This window comes from Zalophus californianus, chromosome 16, assembly GCF_009762305.2.
Source record: "Zalophus californianus isolate mZalCal1 chromosome 16, mZalCal1.pri.v2, whole genome shotgun sequence".
Classification (NCBI taxonomy): Eukaryota; Metazoa; Chordata; class Mammalia; order Carnivora; family Otariidae; genus Zalophus; species Zalophus californianus.
Window position 1 is genome coordinate 42192459 of NC_045610.1, and position 21417 is coordinate 42213875.

Genomic DNA, 21417 nt, shown 5'->3' on the forward strand with positions numbered 1-21417 from the left:
AGCCTGCTTCTCTCTCTCCCACTCCCCCTTGCTTGTGTTCCCTCTCTCGCTATGTCTCTCTCTGTCAAAAAAATAAAAATAAAATCTTAAAAAAAAAAATCATGGACACATAAACAGGATTGGCTACAGACAATTCATTTGGAAAAGCAGGCCATATGGCTCAAATATTGATTATGGTATCCTCTGATTTGCTTAAAATTGGCCCAGAGGATCCCACAGTGAGTCTTAATTTCAAAAATATCTCAGTATTCTAAACAGTTCCTGGCCCACAATGAATTAGGCAGGCACGAGCATGTTTGGGTGAAGAGTCACATCTCCTCCATGAAAATACATAAAATGCTGATATTGTATCTTATATTACACAGACACATGGATATAATCAGAGTGCATGGTATGCCAAAGGCTCAAAATGGCAGAACACTTATTTAAATTGTAGTTTAGAATTTCTCAAATCACTACCTTTTCCTAAGAAGCCCGTGTCCTCATGACATGGTCAGCCCCATAAAAAAAAAAGCAGGAAATTGTCTATCATCTGAATGTGCAGTCTCCATCATCTAGCAAAACATTTCTAACTAGATGTGTGGCTTTGGGCAAAGCTTCTTGAGCCCTTGAACTTGAGGAACATTTTCTGTGCCGACCACATGCAAGGCTTCGGGATGGACTTCTGTGGGATGACTCAGATGTGCCCTTAAGATTTGGAGCCTGAGAGGGTGCCTTGGTGGCTCAGATGGTTAAGCGTCTGCCTTCGGCTCAGGTCATGATCCCAGAGTCCTGGGATCAAGTCCCGCATCGGGCTCCCTGCTCCTTGGGAGCCTGCTTCTCCCTCTGCCTCTCTTTCTCTCTCTCTCTCCCCCTCTCTCTGTCTCTCATGAATAAATAAATAAAATTAAAAAAAAGATTAAAAAAAAAGATTTGGAGCCTGAGCAACTTGGAGAATGGGATGTCTTTTAAGCAGCACTAGGGAAAATAGCAGGACGAGTTAGTGGGGGGTTTAGAGATACAAGTTAAAGATCCTAGTTGGATATCCAGCTGCCGCTCCCAATAGATAACTGAAATGTGGACTCAGAGCTTGGGAGAGTTGCAGCGGCTGGAGACAGATCTGAGCGTTGCTGGAAGTGATAGTTGAACTTGACTGAATCTGTCAAGGTTGTAGGTTCAGCTGATATAATAGGAACACCCAAATAATAGTAGCTTAACCCAGACAGAAGTGTATTTCATTTTTTGTTTTTTTGGAAGATTTTATTTTTAAGTAATCTCTAAGCCCAATGTGGGGCTCAAATTTACAACCCCAAGATCAAGAGTTGCATGCTCAAGAGTGGCCAACTAGTCTCCCCAGAAGTATATTTCTTTCTCTGTCACATAACAATTCAGGAGTAAGCAGTCTAGGGCTGGTATGATGGCTCTGGGAGGTCAGAGATTCAGGGTCCTTCTGTCATTTTGCTTCAACAGCCCCGGGGTCATGACCTTGCTCATATGGTCCAAGATGACTCAACACTACCACATCTGCACATCCAGCCAGTGGGAAGTGGGGGAAGTGGGGAAAGTGGGAAAAAGACAGGACCTGAAAGTACTGTAGGATCAGAACCGCAGTTTTTAGCTAGGCATGGCTGCCACCATGAAGGTCACATTTCTTGTGTCCCTAGCAGATAATTGGTTAAGGGGAGGTGAGCAAAAGACATGTGAGCAACTTCTAGGTCCACTCTGTAAACATGTTTTGAATATCAATATGTCCTTGATTACTGAGTCAGGGGGCAGTATTGGAGAAAGCCACATTAAGGAGAGTCTTCTTAAGGAGCATTTTTATAATGTTACCCACAAGTCAAGGAAGATGGGAACTGAAGATATTAGGGCAGTGGCTCTTAACCAGACTGATTTTGCTCCCTAGGGGATATTTGGCAATCTCTGGAGACTTTTTAAAAAGATTTTATTTATTTGTCAGAGAGAGAGAGAGAGAGAGAGAAAACAAGCAGGGGGAGTGGCAGAGGGAGAGGGAGAAGCAGACTCTCCATTGAGCAGGGAGCCCGATGCAGGGCTCGATCCCAGGACCCCGAGATCGTGACCTGAGCAGAAGGCAGACGCTTAACCAACTGAGCCACCCAGGAGCCCCTCTGGAGACACATTTTAACATTTGTGACAACTGGGGGGAGGGGATGCTTTTGGCATCTACTAGGTAGAGAGGTTGAGGATGCTGTTAACCACCGTACAATGAGTAGGAAGCCCCCAACAACAAAGAGTGATCCTGGTCCCAAATGTCAGTAGTGCTGAGGTTGAGAAACCGTGCATTAGGGGATTGGGGCAGTGGTTCCCAGACTTTGCTACAAAGTAGACTCATCTGGGAACTTTTCAAAATCCTGATGCCCAGGTCATATTTAGACCAATTAACTCAGTATCTCAGAATGAGTTTGATTACATTATTTCTTAAATCCCTTCCAACTCTAAAGGATCACAGCATGGAGCCCAGCATGGGGCTCGAGCTCAAAACCCTGAGACCAAGACCTGAACTGTGATCAAGAGTCAGACGTCCAATCGACTGAGCCACCCAGGTGCCCCACTCACACCAATATTTGAGTGTAGGCTGTGGAAGTTAGGGAAGATCAGTCTTCCTGGGTCATGTCAAGGCAAATATATGACTAAGAAGAAAAAATATCTTTGCCCCACATATACCCATGTGATAGAGGTTTATCCTTACTTCCCCTTCCCCTCTTTCAGTCAGTTTGCAACAAAAGAGGGTAACATAGTCGACCTGGAACAAATGACTTTGAAAGGTGGACCCACAGGCTTGTGTTTACAAGATGACTGGGGGCACTAGAGAGGGGCAGAGGGGATGCTTGTTAGGACTTGTGATCATTATTGAACCAGGCAGGGGAGCCCGGGCCCCGGAACTCTGCCTCCTTCTGCTGAGCTCTGAAAGCAGGAGCTCGGCTCTCTAATTGCCCCATATGCTGGTTTTATTGGGTGGCTCAGCTGGGTGGAGTGAAGTCCAGGAAGAGATGCATTCATTTTTAGTTACCTCACCAGATTGCTAATTTTCACTCTGGAGGCATAAATCACCATAATTGCTGTAAACCCCAAATGGAGAGGCAGCTCTTCTAGGCATGGGGGGGAGGGGAGGGGGCAGGCAGCCGCTATGCTCCCACCAAAGCTCTCCTCCCTGAGGCTCAGGGCCTGGAGAGCCAGGGAAGGACTCTTGCATAGCTTGCTCTGAGGGGCACTCCAGATTTTGGATGGAGGCCACGCTGGAAACTCATCTTCCTTCACTTGGAAGAAGAAGTGGAGTTTCCAGAGCAGCAGTTTTTTGAGTTAGTGGCAAGAACATGCAGATTCACCCAGATCTTTGGTCTAGGACTAACCGGACAGCTGTTTACATGTTTGGCTTGCAAATGGATCGGCCCCTCTTTTATTCTGGTCTCTTCCCATCAATACGCTTCTTGGTTGGGCTTGCTTTTAGCATCTCTCCTGAGGAAAACCTTAAAAGTTCCTAAAGAATTACCTCAATCAGAAACCAGAGGTTACAAAAATCGTTAGAGAAAAAAGAAGCCTAATGTGTCTTGTCAATTTGTTGCCCATACTTGCAATACTGACTTTTAAAAGTTTCCTCTTAAAGAAAACCAACCTAGGGGTGCCTGGCTGGCTCAGTCTGAAGAGCATGTGACTCTTGATCTTGGGGTCATGAGTTCAAACCCCATGTTGGGTGTAGAGATTGCTAAAAAATAAATAAACTTACAAAAAAAACCAACTTTTTTTTTTTAAGATTTTATTTCTTTATTTGACAGAGACACAAGCAGGGGGAGTGGGAGAGGGAGAAGCAGGCTTCCCGCTGAGCAGGGAGCCTGATGCGGGGCTCGATCCCAGGACCCTGCAACCATGGCCTGAGCCGAAGGTAGACACTTAACAACTGAGCCATCCAGGCACCCCAAAAAAGAAAACCAACTTAAATTAAGTTTTTTTTTTTTAAGATTTTATTTATTTATTTGAGAGAGAGAGAATGAGAGATAGAGAGCACGAGAGGGAAGAGGGTCAGAGGGAGAAGCAGACTCCCTGCTGAGCAGGGAGCCCGATGCGGGACTCGATCCCGGGACTCCAGGATCATGACCTGAGCCGAAGGCAGTCGCTTAACCGACTGAGCCACCCAGGCGCCCCCCAACTTAAATTAAGTTTAAGAAGCAGGGTCACTTAAAGGGTGATTAACTCGTAAATAAGTATGTGAAACTTCCTTACCATTCTTACAGAAGATGAGGAAGTGGAGATGGGAGAATAATTTTTTTTTTACAAAGTTCACCTCATAAGGGTGTCTGGGTGTCTGATTTTTTTTTTTCTTTTTTCCTGATATTTTTAAGATAGCCCTGAAAGTGAGGAAGGAGGAAACTTGATTGTGACAAAAAAAAAAAAAAAAAAAAGAAAGAAAGAAAGGCCTGTTGAGGAGGAATATTTTTTGCCTAATGCTATAAAGCTTTGGAGAATCTGCAGCCAAAAGGTAGGTTGATGGCCTAACAAGAGAGGGAATTTTAGGTCAGGGACATTTAGGGCAAAATTGAGGCTGTGCCTGGGCATAAAAAGATAAGGCTGACAAATAATGGATTGCAGCAGGAGAAACTGTCCTGTGAGATGACCCTGGCCCTGGGCTGGCCCCTCCCCTCCCCCAACTGCCCCCAGATGACCGGGAGCAGACCTGCTTTGTTTTTTGTCTTCCAATCACCTGCCCTCATGTTTAGGCAGCTGAGAGACCAGAGTTGTAAACACAGCTCTGCCAACCAGCCACGAGTTCAGCATTTAGAGTATTCTAGTTCTTCCTTGATGGCTTCCCACCACCTTCCAGATCTCTAAGGGTCCTTTCCAGAACTTACCAAAGTGCCCGGGTCCAAAGTATTTTGATGAATTGATTCAAATCTGGAGAAGAATTTGGGGGAAAAGTCAAAGAAGGATTTCACTCCTTCATTTTTTCTGGGGTCCTGTCCCTATCAGGAAGGACCGCAGATGAAAGGGTTTAGGCCATTTTCATCGATGTCTTTAGGCTGGGTCAGGGCCTCAGTGGAGCAATGAAGGAGGGGCCATTTTTTCTGAAGTCCCCCTGCATTAATAACAATGAATAGCTGAGTGGCAGTTATATGCTTAGAAGCAAATCATTCTGATTTTTGCCTTCCAGAGCAGAGGTGTTTCCCCTAAGGTCTGAGTTTTACTCCAGCAGAAAAAGCTAGGGCTGTCTTGGTTGCAGCAATACCATTTTGTTTTGGAGACAGGAAGTCCTGTGATTTTTCTCACCAACTTCCCTGAGGATGCCACCTTTCAGCTACACACACTTAGGTGATTTCTGCCCTCCCCCATCCAATCCAGGATTGTTAAGAGGTTCACTACTTCTCTGCTTCCTACCTGCCCCAACTTCTTACCCAAATGCCAGCAGCTGTGACTAGTCTCTGGGACAGAGCAGAAATAATGCGGGGATTGCGGTTAGGGCCCAACACATATATCAGTCTAGGAATAGGCATCAAAGCAAAGTCTTTGTTACTACAAAGAAGGTGGTGAGAGGTCATTTCTTATCCATAATGGGTGGTGGTGTGGGTGGTGATGAAGCATAGGCTATTTGTTTTAACATATTTTTTGGTGAAGGTAAATTATTTACAGGTAACTGTCAATGGCTGTGTTACAAGGGCCACATGGAAGCTATCTAAGGAAAGCAGTATAATAATAATGGGCAATTAAATGTATTTATCTGATATAATATTTAATATAACACTATAAATATTATATATGATATATAATATTTAATATAATATATATAATAACCAAAGGACAATTAGAATACATCCACTTTTGGACTGCATTTGATTCAGTGTCTCTTTTTTTTTTTAAAAGATTTTATTTATTTATTTGACAGAGAAAGACACAGCAAGAGAGGGAACACAAGCAGAGGGAGTGGGAGAGGGAGAAGCAGGCTTCCCGCGGAGCGGGGAGCCCGATGCGGGGCTCGATCCCAGGACCCTGGGACCATGACCTGAGCCTAAGGCAGACGCTTAATGACTGAGCCACCCAGGCGTCCCTGATTCAGTGTCTCTTAAGGGGAGAGGAAGATTCCATGTGCATCTGTGTTTGGGCTGTCAAGTTATCCATTATCTTTGCTTTTATTTCTTTTCCTTTGGCTTCAAAAAATTCCTTGGTGTTGCAGGAAATATGTGTATCGTGTAACAAACTTGCACTCTTGAAAACATGTATATGTAAATAAAATTTAGTAAGTTTTGCTGTTAATATTTACTGTTGAGACGTATGTTCAATGATTCCCAAATAATCCTAAGAGTGCTAAAAGTTAAACTTTATTTATTTATTTATTCGAGAGAGAGCACACAGGGGAGGGGGGCAGAGGGAGAGAGATAATTTTTTTTTAAAGATTTTATTTATTTATTTGAGAGAGAGAGAGAGCGCGCACACACATGCGAACAGGGGGAGGGGGAGAAACAGACCTCCCACCCAGCAAGGAGCTGGACTAGGGGCTTGATCCCAGTACCCCAGGATCAAGACCCAAGCTGAAGGCAGGCACTTAACTGACTGAGCCACCCAGGCTCCCCAGTCCTAAGCATTCTTACAGTACTTACTGCTACTACCACCACCCATTGTGGTTCTATAGCCCTTTCCCCCACAGCGCTTTTAAGACAAAACAAACTCCATGTTTTCCCCTTCCAGTTAAATATTGGAGAAAAGCAGAATATAAATACAAAATTTCTAAAAGCAGAGAAGCACAGAGAAAAGAAGTCAAATGGAATAAGTCCCTAATATCCTAACTCCAAGCTGGCAAGTTGAGCACGTTGAATCAAGAGCAGGATTTTCCTTTCCATTCATGAGGAAAAAGAATCAGTGCAGCACTGATTCCTTAGGAACTTGGAAACATGGAACTCTTGGAGTCAGTGAGAGCTACTGCTCCAGGGGTTTCGCTGTCATTTTTTTAGTCCATGGTGAGTTGTTGGAGGGACAGAGTCCAAAGGTGCAGCCGTGTAAATGTAGCCTGAAGCTAAAAGCAAAAGGGTTTGATTCCCTCCCTTTTGCTTGATTGGAGGGCCACTAACTCCGGGTGCCTTCATTTCCTTATTCATTACACAGAGCAGTGCAGTGTGGGAAAATCCTTACCTCACCTTAGAGCTGTTGCAAAGGAAAATGGAGACCAGAAATAGAAGTTGGGAGACCCCAGCTTAGGACCCCCTAATTAGGTTCACAGCACAGCTGCTTTTTGGGGGCACAAGTTCTGAGGGTATTGGCACGGGAAAATCCGGAGTTGAGAAGCGGTTTTCACAAGAGATGAGCCAGGTGGTTCTCTGGGGTCTCAGACTGAGGGGATCTGTACCTGACAGATGAATTTTACAGTGACCATTATCTCGCCCTTAGGATTACAGTAACTGGCATTTGTAGTTTTCTATGCGCAGGACCCCAGGATTATGACCTGAGCCGAAGGCAGACGTTTAGCCGACTGAGCCACCCAGGCGCCCCATGCCTACTGGTTTGTTACAGAATCGCTCCAGATAGTCACGAGCCACGAAGACGCAATAGAGGAATAGAGGGAACCGCTATAAAGCAAGTTTGGCCTTTTCCAGGCTTGAATTCAGGTTCCTTTTTTCTTTTTCTTTTTTAAGATTTTATTTATTTATTTGAGAGAGAGAATGGTAGAGAGAGAGCATGAGAGGGAAGAGGGTCAGAGGGAGAAACAGACTCCCTGCTGAGCAGGGAGCCCAATGTGGGACTCGATCCCAGGACTCCAGGCTCACGACCTGAGCCAAAGGCAGTCGCTTAACCAACTGAGCCACCCAGGCGCCCAAGTTCCTTTTTTCAAAGCGCAGGCGCGCAGGAGGCGTGGGGGTCGTGACCTCCTTGGCGCCCCTTGCACAGGCCACGGTCGCCCTCTGCCGACGTCAGGTGGGAGAACGCTGAAAGTGAACGTTTCCGGGCCTGAGAGCCGATTGAGAATCTCGCTGTCCTGTAGAGGGCGCTGCCGGCGTGTAGGGTAACCTACCTGGCCGTTCCTTCCTTAAGCACTTCCTGTCTGATCTCTATGATTCTTCGGTTGCGTCATGGGAAGTTCCTAAAGTTTTCAATTTACTGTAAACAAAAGGGACGTGCGCCGACCCGGAAGTGGAAGCTTGAGCAGACCTGGCGTAGCTCAGAAGGCCGGCAGTAGAGCTGGCTGGTGGCGGCCGTAGGCATGGCGGTGGTTGTGGCCCTGGCGGGAGCCGTAACCACCGCAGACCTAGGCCCCGCGGAAGAACTCGCCAAACTCGAGTATCTGTCTTTAGTGTCGAAAGTTTGCACCGAGCTGGACAATCACCTGGGGATCAACGACAAGGATCTGGGTAAGCCCGGGGAGGCCCCTGCGGCCTCTGGGCTTGGGGTCGAGGGAAGCGGAGGGAGAAATGGGGCTGATGGGTTGACTGCGTGTGTCCCTGTGAGTCTCTTTCCCTCTCTGTCGCAGATACTTGGGCCCAGGGAACCCGCGGCCGTGGCCCCCGCATGAGAACCCTCCAGGCTGAGCTGTTACAAACCATTGCCTAGAGCTGTCAGTGAAACCCGGAGCGGCTGTCGCTCCTGCTCCTTGCTTCCCCCGCCCTAGTTAGTTAAACAGCGTTAACAACGACAGCAGCCGCAGCCGCACTGTAATGACGATCATGATGGCCGACCTTTATTGACAGGGCAGATACTATGCACAGTGCTTTACTTACATTATCTTACTTGGTCTTCACACGACCCTATGAGATAGTATTATCTGTTTTTCGATTAAGAAAACAAGGCTCTGAGTAATTAAGTAATCCTCCTCAAAATTATATATCAAATGTGAGCCCAATCTGGAATCCCAAGCCTTTTGAAGTCTGCCTTTAACTATTCTCAACCACTTTTTAGGCGTTTGGGGACAGAATGTACCAAAACGCGGAACTGAAAAAGGCCCGGGGGCTAGAGCTAAGGCCACAGGCAGGTGGAGTCCTTATGAAAGCAAAGAGATGGATGGAATCAAGAGCATGAATGGAGGGGTTGACCTTTGAGAGGTACAGGGATGCTTGATCCATTTTAATAGGAAGGAGGACAGAGAATGTGGTCGTAGATGCAGATAGGTTTCGGGATTGGTGGTAGGAAGATGAGGGAGAGACTGCCATTTAATTGTTGTGTTTTCTAAATGAAGATGAGGTCATCAACGGGAGAGATGGAAGGGAAAGGGCATGTGACAAAAGGGGTCAGGGAGGTTGGATGTGTGACCTTGAGTAAGATACCTAATGTCCCAGAAGCTGTTTTCCTCATCTGTGAAATGGGGATGATGTGTTTTTCTCGGGGTTACCGTGTTGCACCTAGGAAGAAGCCCTGCTGCCAGTATGTTTTAGTTCACTTTTTTCTTGCTTCCCAGTCAAGATGTGCTTGTCCTGTATCATTTTTCTTCATTCTCCTTCTCTTTTAGATGGTAATGAGTGACAATCTTGTAGTTTGCTGTCTGGGTTGTGTGTTCCTTCGTTCAGCAAACGTTTACTGAGCCAGTGTTAAATCGTTTTGATATTAACCTCATTATATACAAAAATAAAATGAGGTATAAACTCCATAATTTTCTAGCCCATATGTAAGTGAAGACCCCATTTAATTTGCAAATAAATCACAAATACGTTTTCTTCTGCTTGTAATTCTGACACCATTTATTTATTAAAAATATTTATTTATTTAATTTCTGTGGCCAGCGTGGGGCTTGAACTCACGAACCTGAGATCAAGAGTTGCACGCTCTTCCAACTAAGCCAACCAGGCGCCCCTGACACCCTCTGTGATGTGTGTTTTTGCCAGTACTGTTAAGCAGTTCTGTGACACCAGCTGGTATCCTGCATTGAACTGAGTTTTGACACTATCTACCTGGAGATAGCATCAGATCCCACAGGTTAAGGACTCAGACCTATAAGACTGCCCCACCTCAAACTTCAGATGCCATTTGCAAGGTCAGGTTGTCAACTTGTGCTGACCCAGTCACTAAGATCAGAGGTTCCAATGACCCCCCCACCTTGGGTTTGATTAATTTGCTAGAGTGGATCCCAGAACTCAGAGAAACATTTTACTTACTAGATTACCGGTTTATTATAAAAGGATATAACTCCGGAACAGCCAGATGGAAGAGATGCATAGGGCAAGGTATGTGGGAAAGATTGAGGAGCTTCCAGGCTCTCGTAAGTGCCCCACTGTCCTCAAATCTCCATGTGTTCACCTCCCCACTAGTTCTCCATACTCAGTCCTTTTGGGTGTTTGTGGAGTCTTCATTATAATAGGCATAATTGAAAAAAAAAAAGGCATAATTGATTAAATCGTTGGGCATTGGTAAAAGAACTCAATCTCCAGCCCCCTTTCCCCCCTCTCCAGAGGTCAGGGGTGGGGTTGAAAGTTCCAGCCTGTAAACACATGGTTGGTTTCCCTGGCAACCAGCCCTCTCAGCCTCACCCTTGTTTAGGAGCTTTCCTAAAGTCATCTCCTTAATGTAACAGAAGACCTTTTTCACTTTCCACACTTCTGAAATTCCGAGGGTTTTTAGGAGTGCTGTGCCTGGAAAGGGGATGAAGACCAAACACATATTTCTTCTTAGAAATCACAGTATCACAGTGTTAAACACAGATTTATAAAACTAGTAACATTAAAGTAACTAAAGTTGGAAAAATGTGATAGATAGTATTGTTCTGTTGAAACTAAATTGCCAGAGTGGTTTTAATAACTAAAGGGTGTATATTTGCTACTTTTACGTTTTATTTATTGACTTGATTCTTTTGATTTTGGCCTTAATGTATTATCATTTTTTTTAATTAATTTTTTTTTTTTTTAGGGAGATTGGTGGGGAGGGACAGAGGGAGAAAGAAAATCTTAAGCAGACTCCACACCCAATGCAGAGCCCGATGCAGGGCTCGATCTCACCACCCTGATAGCATGACCTGAGCTGAAATCAAGAGTGAGATGGTTAACCGAATGAACCACCCAAGCACCCTGATGTATTATCACTTAAATCAGTGTCATTATTTTTCCTGTTTTCAGCACTGAACTTGTTTTTAACCACTAATTCATCTTTGGGGCACCTGGCTAGCTCATTTGGTAAGCATGTAACTCTTGATCTCCAGATCGTGAGTTCCAGCCCCACACTGGGTGTAGAGCTCACTTAAAAAAAAAACTTGATAGTTCAGTTAATTTAATGATGCCCCCATATAATTCTGAAAATTAAAAAAAAAACTTGATTAATGACAGCTGCAGTGTGAATATGCTGCTGATTGCTTTGGAATAGTCTCTAGAGCTTTGCATGCCTAGCACCACGTGGCTTACTTTAACCTCCACATTTCTCTACAGAATGTGGGCTCAGAAGTCAGATTTCCTGGGTTCCAATCCTGGCTCCACCAGTTATTATTGGGTAGGTCAGTATCTCAAACCCTTAGCCTCCTCATCTGCAAAAAAAAAAAAAAAAAGGACAATAATGTTACCTACCAATGAGGGTGGTTGTGAGGATCCTGGGGATAACTCACGTGAAGCACTTAGCATAGTGTTTGCTGGGCATGTGGCAGGTGGTCACAAAGCCTTAACCGTTGGCATTGTTACGCATAAGCTGTGTCCATGTAGCCCCATGGCATTTGGCTTTTACTTAATGTCATCAAAAAGGTAAAGGCAAATGCCAGCTCAGAATTGGTATGGTGGCACTAGTTTATATTAGTTATCCAGATCTTCCATGCTATTATTGTTTGTTGTTGTTTTTTTTTAAGATTTTATTTATTTGACAGACACAGCGAGAGAGGGAACACGAGCAGGGGGAGTGGGAGAGGGAGAAGCAGGCTTCCCGTGGAGCAGGGAGCCTGATGTGGAACTTGATCCCAGGACCCTGGGATCATGACCTGAGCCGAAGGCAGACGCCCAATGACTGAGCCACCCAGGTGCCCCCATGCTATTATTGTTATGTTTTAGGTTTAAAATCAGGATGAAATCATTACCATTTTCTTCACAGCGTGAGGCTTATTGTCTCAGCACCTCATAAAATGCACTTTTCTTCCGTAAGTCTCTTACTTAATAAATAGCTCTAATATTAGACATTTCAAACACTGGGCAGGTTTGTAGAGAAAAATTTGGGGGGCAAGTGAGTCTTTGATCAACTTGGAGACTGTACCACCCAGCAGCTGCCTGACTCTCGTGGATGGATTGGGTCTGACCTTCCTGAAACTGTAGAAAGCATCCTACTGTGTACGTCCATGAGGGGTGGGGAAGGAGGGCTCTTGCTTTTGAGCATTGTTACCTCTGGAGTCTGTATGGCAATGCGCACAGCTGCTAGTCTCATGAGAAGTGTATGATGATCTGGAGAGGAAGGGAGATATTTCTCCCTTTGATGCACTGAAGGGCCTGGTGAGCCATTCTCTAGTAGTATCTTCTTTTTTTTTTTTTTAAAGATTTTATTTATTCACTTGAGAGAAAGAGAATGAGAGAGAGACGGCACGAGAGGGAAGAGGGTCAGAGGGAGAAGCAGACTCCCTGCCGAGCAGGGAGCCCAATGCGGGACTCGATCCCGGGACTCCAGGATCATGACCTGGGCTGAAGGCAGTCGCTTAACCAACTGAGCCACCCAGGTGCCCTAGTAGTATCTTCTTTGCATTTCTTTCTTTCTTTTTTTTTTTTTTTTAAAGATTTTATTTATTTGAGAGAGAGAATGAGATAGAGAGAGAGAGAGCACGAGAGGAGGGAGTCAGAGGGAGGAGCAGACTCCCGGCCGAGCAGGGAGCCCGATGCGGGACTCGATCCTGGGACTCCAGGATCATGACCTGAGCCGAAGGCAGTCGCTTAACCACCTGAGCCACCCAGACTCCCTCTTCTTTGCATTTCTAAAAATTAACTGGAACATACCTGGATAATCTTGGTACTCTGAATTCTCTTTACTCTCACTGGATGGTGCTCTTTGGTTTTTATGACTGCTGGATAGGCTAATTGGTTTTGCTTTTAATGTACTTGAAAGTGCTTTTTTACTAGTCTCCATTCCAGTTTTAATCCCTTTTCTCCTTTGCAGCTGAATTTGTGATCAGTCTTGCTGAGAAAAATACCACCTTTGATACTTTTAAGGCTTCTCTGGTCAAAAATGGTGCCGAATTCACGGTATGTGTACCTGGAGACCCCTGTTTTGTTTTAATGTCTGATAGGATTTCACATAGGATTTTGATGGAGAAAGGAGATAATTTGTACATACCAATCAAAGAAACCATTAAGTGTGTAATGTTTTCATGCCACTGAGCAGTGGTGATATAACCGGATTTCCTGTGATACCTTTCTAGGAAAATGGGGCAAGATTTCCATCATTGTCTTTATGTGTGTTTATATTCTTGTTCTATGGATCTGAAGTCAAAAACAAAAGAGTCTAGGTTTTGAAAGTAATTCTAAACAGTGGAAAACAAAAATGGTTGAATGGAACTAAATTACTCCCCCCCCCCAAAGAGTCCTAAATATCAGCTTTCTCTGAAGCTATTTTGCTAGTTTCATGCCCATCAAATTGATACTGTGTGCTTCATTTGTTCCATTTAGCTCCATTCAGGTATACAACCACCTTTTCTTAGTTTTTTTCTTTTTTTAAGATGTATTTTAGAGAGAGTGAGAGAGAGAGAAAGCGCATGTGTGCGTGGGGGGGAGGCAGAGGGAGAGAGAGAATCTTAACCCAAGCTGAGCATGGAGCCTGACATGGGGCTCAATCTCATGACCTTGAGCCAAAACCAAGAGTCAGATGCTCAACGGACAGTGCCACCTAGGTGCCCCTAAAACCAGTGTTTTTAGGCAATAATTCAGGGGCTGATAATTTTTGTTCTGTTTCTTTTGGAAGGATTCTCTTATTAGTAACTTGCTGCGCCTCATACAAACCATGCGGCCTCCAGCAAAGCCTTCTACTAGTAAAGGTGAGTGTCTGGCTGCGCTTAGCCTCCAGAACGGTTTAGTGTGAGCATTCTGTAAATTGTGTTCTTTCCCTGTCCAGAGCCAAGTACACAGTCTAGTAAAGTTTTACAAATGACTTAAAATTAAACTCATAAGACATAACTAACCAAGTGAATTCTGATGTATCCCCCTAACACACCCTCCGCTACATGCCCAGATAGTTTGTCGAGGGTTTTGTCATCAGTGTTATTTTTAGGAAATTAAATTATATTTATAGTAATATGTGAGTAATTTGTAGAAAAATGCCATATTCAGTTTTCAGTTTGATGCAAATCTGATACTGAGGTGCTTTGTTAAAAATCTTAAATATATCTTTTTCTTTTTTTAACCCCTTTATGCTCTTTGATGAAACAAGATCCAGTTGTTAAACCCAAAACCGGAAAAGAAAAGCTGAAGGAACTCTTCCCGGTCCTTTGCCAGCCAGACAACCCTTCTGTCCGGGTACTGATACCATTTTGGGAATGTCTGCTGTAACTGGGTGTTTCCCCCATTCTTGTCCCTTTTGTCTCATTAGTTCCTAGCTTTAAGTTTGTGTTCATTGTCATATATTTTTTGAATTGAAAGTGTTGGATCACTCCCTGAGTACACACTATGCATAGAATAGTATTACAGTTCAGGGAATGGTGTTTGAGGGAAATGGGATTGAGAATTGTGGGGAGCAGTGGTTAGGGATATGAAATAAGTATGAAATAGCTCTAGAACAGATACCTGATATGTGAAATGAGATTTTTTTTTGCTCTATTACATGTTAGAAGGTCTAATTTTTTAAGTGTTTCTATTTTTATTTATTTGTTTAAAAGATTTTATTTATTTGAGATGGAGAGAAAGAGAGGGAGAGAGAGCACATGCGCCTGAGAGTGCACAAGCAGGGGGAGGGGCGGGGGGGGAGGGAGAAGCAGACTTGATTCTGGGCTCTATCCCAGGACCCTGAGATCATGACCTGAGCCGAAGGCGGACGCTTAACCGACTGAGCCACCCAGGCGCCCCTTAACATCTGTTTTCTATTTATAATCATCACTTGGATGCTTTCACAGGAGGGGTGGTTAGGCTGATTGCCCTCGGTAGGCTTGTATGAAGGACAAAGGGAATTTGCTAAATGTAGCAGTGAGCCTTTGCTCATTCCTTCTGCCTCTCTCTCAAATTGTGCTCGAAATCTCCACCTGTTTCTGCTTCCTTCGCATAAAGTGGTCAGTGATGTAGGCGCTGGAGTGATGTAGATGGATCTGGAGTGCAGATTCTCACATGATTTTCTCCCCCTCTCCTGACTTTGGCGGCCACTGCTCTTACAGACCATGCTGGATGAGGATGATGTGAAAGTCGCTGTGGATGTCCTGAAGGAACTGGAGGCCTTGATGCCCAGTGCAGCGGGTCAGGAGAAGCAGAGAGATGCTGAGCACCGGTTTGTTCTTAGTGTCTTAGCCTTTGGAGGTTTAGGGTACTGTGATAGTTAAATTTTGTGGACCCACTAAGCAAAATTTTGGGCAAGTTTACAGAATCTAGACTGGCCATGTACCACATTGTTAGATCTACTTCATTGCTCCCTGCAAAGAGTATTTACGCAGCAAATGCTAAGTTGCCCATAAGATAGAAGTCTGGATCGAAGGAGGCTGAATATGTTTGTGACCTCATTCTTTATTGGCCTTCAGGGGTGTCACAGTTAGAGGAAGTCTAATTCACTTCAACGCTTAGTAGGCACCTGACGTGTGTGGAACTGTGCTGGGTGCTTGGGGATGCAGAGATGAAATTGGGCTGGTTTCTTTTTCAAACAGGTGTTTATTGATTTGTTAGGGACAAGACGAAGAAGAAGAAGCGGAGCCGGAGCCGCGACCGGGACCGAGAACGGGACCGAGAGCGGGACCGAGACCGAGACCGTGATAGAGACCACAAGAGGAGACACCGGTCCCGCTCCCGGTCACGCTCCAGGACCCGGGAGAGGAATAAAGGGAAGTCTAGGTATCGGTCAAGGAGCAGAAGTCAGAGTCCCCCCAAAGACAGGAAGGACCGGGACAAGTATGGGGAGAGGAATCTGGACAGATGGCGGGATAAGCATGTGGACCGCCCTCCCCCAGAAGAGCCTGCCATCGGAGACATTTACAATGGCAAAGTGACCAGCATCATGCAGTTTGGATGCTTTGTGCAGCTGGAGGGATTAAGGTAATGGCTGGTACTCTTCTTTCACCCCCGTGATGGGCAGAATTTCTCTTATCACTGGGGATTTTCACATTCTAAAAAGTTATGATTAATTCCACTTTAATCAAATCAACCATATCAGGTTGTTAGAATTTGACTTTTTTTTTCTTCAAGATTTTATTTATTTGAGAGAATGTGTGGGGGTGGGGCGAGTAGTAGAGGGAGAGGGACAAGCAGACTCCATGCTCAGCGTGGAGCCCAGTGCCGGGCTCAATCTCACAACCCTGAGATCACAACCTGAACCAAAACAGAGTCAGACACTTAACTGACTGTACCACCCAGGCACCCCACTATTTTATTTTTTGACCACCTTCTTGGTACTTTTCTCTCAAGTTTTTGCATTTAAGACCACTTCCTATTGTTGAGTCCCAACAAGGGTGGAAATCGGTTGGGGAAAAATATTTTAGGCATGCTGCAGATGTTTGTGACTTTCCCTTAGGAAGCGGTGGGAAGGCCTAGTGCACATCTCTGAGCTCCGTCGAGAAGGCCGTGTGGCCAATGTGGCTGATGTGGTGAGCAAAGGCCAGAGGGTGAAGGTCAAAGTACTGTCCTTCACTGGGACCAAGACCAGTCTGAGTATGAAGGTAAGTGAGATATCCAGTCTTGTTTCTGCATCTGATGGCCAAGGAAACATAAGAGGACAGAAAGTGAGTTAGTTCTCATTTTTGTATGTGCTTTAGGATGTGGATCAAGAGACTGGAGAAGATCTAAACCCCAATCGACGACGAAATCTTGTTGGGGAGACCAATGAGGAGACCTCCATGAGGAATCCGGACAGACCTACTCACCTCTCCCTTGTCAGTGCCCCTGAAGTAGAGGATGATTCACTGGAACGCAAGCGCCTTACCCGCATCTCTGACCCGGAGAAGTGGGAGATCAAACAGGTTGGGGCCATTTGCCGTTATGGTCACACAGTCATTCTGCATGTCATAAGAGTTAGGAGGGTGAGCCCTGGAGCTCAATGGCCTGGGGTGATTTCTGGCCGCTTACTAGCTATGTGATTTTGAGCCAAGCTACTTGACTTCTTTGTGCCTCAGTGCCCTCATCTGTGAAACAGGACCAGTGGTGGCATTGTGGGGATTAAATGAAGCGCTTAGGTTCTTGTTTTCACCACTCGTCAGTGCACATCAGAGCCACGGGGTGCCAGGCACTGAGTAGATGTTAGGGCTACAGAGGCGAATGTATCATGGTTCCTTACTCTTGAGGAACTCATCACAGTTGGATGTTACAAACCGGGAATGTGCACAGTGCTGGGGAAACCTGGGAAGGAGCAGGTAACACTTCCTGGGGGTGAGACCCTTGAGCCCTACTTTTAGGCACCATGCTGTACCCCCTAGGGATGGAATAGATGATGTTTGAGGCCCTGCAGTCCCGGGGCAGAAAAAACCCGGGTTTCCTATGTGAACCTCTGTATTAACTCTTACAAAGGAAGGGTTTTGATCCTAGCAGGTTACAAAAGCTGCCTTCTGTCCTTTCACTAGATGATTGCTGCCAATGTCCTTTCCAAAGAAGAGTTTCCGGACTTTGATGAAGAGACTGGCATTCTCCCTAAAGTGGATGATGAAGAAGGTAACTAGCTACTTGGATCGAGCAGGATCATGGATCCAGAAGACAGTGGGCGAGTTGAGCAGTTGGATAGGGTGGTTTAGATGTAGTTTAATCTGCATCTACATCTAAGTAGTGACTTCGCTCATTTGTTCCTTAGGTCTTAGCACTCATTATCTCTGAGAACCAGGGTTCCTCCAGGATGGAAGCAGAAAATGTATTTTTCTGACAGACATTTATATATTGTACTTTTTGGTTATACTTTTTTTTTAAGATTATATTTATTTTAGAGAGGGAGTGAGAGTGTGTGTGTGCTGAGCAAGTTGGAGGGGCAGAGGGAAAGAGAGAATCTCAGGCAGACTCCTTGCTGAGCACAGAGCCCAACTCGGGGCTCAGTCTCACGACCCTGAGATCATGACTTGGGCCAAAACCAAGAGTTGGACACAACTGACTGAGCTACCCAGGCCACCCCTATGTTACGTGTTCAGGATATAAAGAGCTGTATTTTGGGCAGTAAGTTTCATCTGATAATTCTTTTTTTTTTCATCTGATATTCTTAATAATTGTTCTGAAAACCGTGGGTCCAATTAGATTACCTCTGAGTTGCCATGGAAACAACTTTTAACTCAGCCTATTAACAGTTTTTAAAAATTGTGAAACAATGGGACATAAAATTTATATAACAGTAATAATTGAACACTACCTACTATCCAGGTTATGTAGAATTTTACCTGCACCTTTGAAACCCTTACATGTCCCCCTCTGATTAGATGCTCTTCTTTCCTCCTCTGGGTAACCACCATCCTAAATTTTGTGTTAATTATTTACCTGGTTTTTTTAGCATTTTCATATCTAAATACTCTCCCTAACCACTGCCTTGTTTAGTCGGTTTTTGAACTTAATTTCTTTTTTTTAATCATTCTTTTGATATTTATCTGTGATGATTTTTATAGTTGTATTTAGTTTTCATTTCTGTAGTGTTTTTTGTATGTAAATTTACTATAATTTATCCATTTCACTTTCGATGGGCATATGAGCTGTTTCTGTGTTTCTATTTTTATTTTTAAGATTTTATTTATTTTGAGGGCTCTTGGGTACCTCAGTCGGTTAAGCATCTGCCTTCGGCTCAGGTCATGATCCCAGGATCCTGGGTTCGAGTCCCACATTAGGCTCCCTGCTCAGCAGGGAGTTTGCTTCTCCCTCTGCCACTGCCCTACACTCCTGCTCACACTCTCTCTCAAAAATAAATAAAATCTTAAAAAAAATGTACTTGTAGATTTTATTTATTTTGAGAGAGAGAATGTGAGTGTGGGGAGGGGCAGAGGGAAAGGGAGAATCTCAAGCAGACTCCATGCTGAGCATGGAGCCTGACACTGGGCTCAGTCTCACAACCCTGAGATCATGACCTGAGCCGAAGGCAGACGCTTAACCAACTGAGCCACCCAGGCGCCCTTAAGATTTTAAGTAATCTTTACATTTAACGTGGGGCTTAAACTCACAACCCCAAGATTAAGAGTCTTATGCTCTACCAACTGAGCCAACCAGGGGCCCCCCCCGCCCCCATTTATGCTTCTGTCATAAGTGTGGGCTTCTGTTGCTCTGCATCCTTGCGGACATTTGTTATGTCCAGTTGTTCAACTTAATTTTTTTGTCAGTCTGTTGTGGGTTAAGTTACTCCATAATGAAGTTGGATGGCAAACACCTTAGGACCCTGTAGAATGTTAGACCACATTTTTCCACAGGCTTAACTTCTTTTGAAGGTAGCCCCTCTGATCAGTTCTTAGGTCAGAGCATAAATGCCCAGAAGTACCTGGAGGGCAGGAGAAACAGTTCTCTCTATTAGAGTTTCACTTGAATTGCTGGCTTTTTGATCTTGGGAGCTGTCTTTGTAAAGATCACTGGTGCCCATGGAAATCATTTGTTTTGGTGAAAATGATTAGTTATTTCTCTCTCAGTTTTTTTTCTTTTTTCTTTTGGGGGGATTTTTAGATGAAGATCTTGAGATTGAACTGGTTGAGGAAGAGCCTCCATTCCTGAGAGGGCACACCAAGCAAAGCATGGACATGAGCCCTATTAAAATTGTTAAGGTGAGAAATGATGGGCCTCTAACCCGGGTGTGCCGAGTGAATTTCTTTTCTTAAAGTAACTGTTCAGTTAATTTTTCAGAGCAGGCTATTACATTTGTGGAAGCAGAACTCAGGCTGGAAGGTAGTATTGCCTGTTGGTCAGGGTCTAGAATGTTTTTGTTTTAAAGGGTGATTGACTTGGCTTTGTTACTTTTGCCTTTTTAATTCTTTTGCTCTCTCTCTGCTCTATTTTGGGAAGAAAGGAGGAAATAGGAGAGCTTGATCTACTATTACTGCCTTTGCCCTTGCAGATTCCAAGGCAGTTTGAAGGACTGTCTTGACCAGTTGGGGCTGGCCCTCAGTAGAAAGCTATAGCACTGGGTGCTGTGGATGGCAGGGCTGTGAAGAGAAGAACTCATGGAAAGTTATGATACCTTTTTAGGTTCGAAAAAGGGTATTTTAAAGGTCTTCCAGCCCAGTCACCCATACAGTGCTTGTATACCCTTCTGCAGCATTCTTCCCCTGTGGTTTTCTGTCTGCTCAGCCTTGTTGGTGACAGGGAATTCGCCAGCCCTTAAGGAGACCCATTCCATCTTCAGAGGGATCTGATCATTAGCTCTTCTTTAGGTGGAGCCGAAATCTGTCTTACCGAGACAGCCATGTTGGTCCTAATTTTAGTTCTTGGGACCGTACAGGAGTCTTACCCCTTTCTTGTGTGTCCCATCTCTCTTGGGGTTCTCATCTTCAAGCCAACAGCCCCAGTTCCTCCAGTGTAGTTTAGTACATTGAGATGAACATCCTTCCAGGTGGGTCTCATTTCTTAGATTCAAGGGGCTTAACCTCTACATTTTATTTCCTGGACATTTACTGCATGCTGAGAGATCTCATTCTAATGCTGTTTGTCCTCTGTTGCACTAGAACCCGGATGGTTCCCTCTCCCAAGCAGCAATGATGCAGAGTGCCTTAGCCAAAGAAAGGCGGGAACTCAAGCAGGCCCAGCGGGAAGCGGAAATGGATTCTATTCCCATGGGGCTCAACAAACACTGGGTTGATCCTCTGCCTGATGGTAAGACCCTGGGAGGGGCATGTGGACTGTTCAAAAACAATCTGAGCCTTCAGTGTGTTAAGCATCTGACTCTTGATCTCAGCCCGATGCTGGGCGTAGAGCTTACTTAAAAAAAAAAAAAAATTCTTTTTTATTTTTATTTTATTTTTAAGCAGTCTCCACACGCAATGTAGGGCTTGAACTCACAAGCCTAAGGTCGAGAGTCGCACACTCTACCGACTGAGCCAGCCTGGTGCCCCCAGAATTTTTTATGCTAACAGCTTTGAGGCTTCTTTTTTCACATAGTTCTTTGTGTAGTCAATGTTAAGTAACTGCCAGATAACAGTCGTAACAAGTGCTGAGTAATTTGTGTGAGGCAACTGGGGAGCTTGAGGCACGCTGTGAAGTAAGTAGACATGATCCCTTCTCTTACGAGGCTTATAGTTTAGTGGGGAAAATGAAGATTAATGACATAGTTACCAGCTTAACTAAATACATCATGACCAGTGCTGTGTGAAGAAGCACAGGTAATATGGGTCACTTCCCTGAGAAAGTTGAGACCTGAAGGATAAATAGGACTTTGTCCGTCAGAGGCGATGAGGTGGGCTTGGGGCGTGTGTCCTGGGCTGGGGCTGTGAGGTGGAAA

General features: G+C 44.7%; 1 protein-coding gene across 2 annotated transcripts in view; it reads left to right on the top strand.

Moving 5' to 3' along the window:
• Positions 1 to 8179: 8179 nt before the first annotated feature.
• DHX8 (DEAH-box helicase 8) overlaps positions 8180 to 21417 on the top strand; it is a 30387-nt gene continuing 17149 nt past the window's right edge. The window contains exons 1-12 of one of the 2 annotated variants that reach the window (XM_027626270.1): positions 8297 to 8327; positions 11322 to 11386; positions 13015 to 13100; positions 13816 to 13888; positions 14281 to 14366; positions 15215 to 15324; positions 15714 to 16079; positions 16555 to 16699; positions 16796 to 16999; positions 17597 to 17684; positions 19650 to 19747; positions 20645 to 20792. In XM_027626270.1, coding sequence (XP_027482071.1) covers positions 11323 to 11386; positions 13015 to 13100; positions 13816 to 13888; positions 14281 to 14366; positions 15215 to 15324; positions 15714 to 16079; positions 16555 to 16699; positions 16796 to 16999; positions 17597 to 17684; positions 19650 to 19747; positions 20645 to 20792 — 1468 coding nt within the window. In that variant the 5' untranslated portion in view covers positions 8297 to 8327; position 11322. Of the gene's footprint in view, positions 8328 to 11321; positions 11387 to 13014; positions 13101 to 13815; positions 13889 to 14280; positions 14367 to 15214; positions 15325 to 15713; positions 16080 to 16554; positions 16700 to 16795; positions 17000 to 17596; positions 17685 to 19649; positions 19748 to 20644; positions 20793 to 21417 lie in introns of both variants that reach the window. The other variant, XM_027626269.2, reaches the window with a different exon arrangement.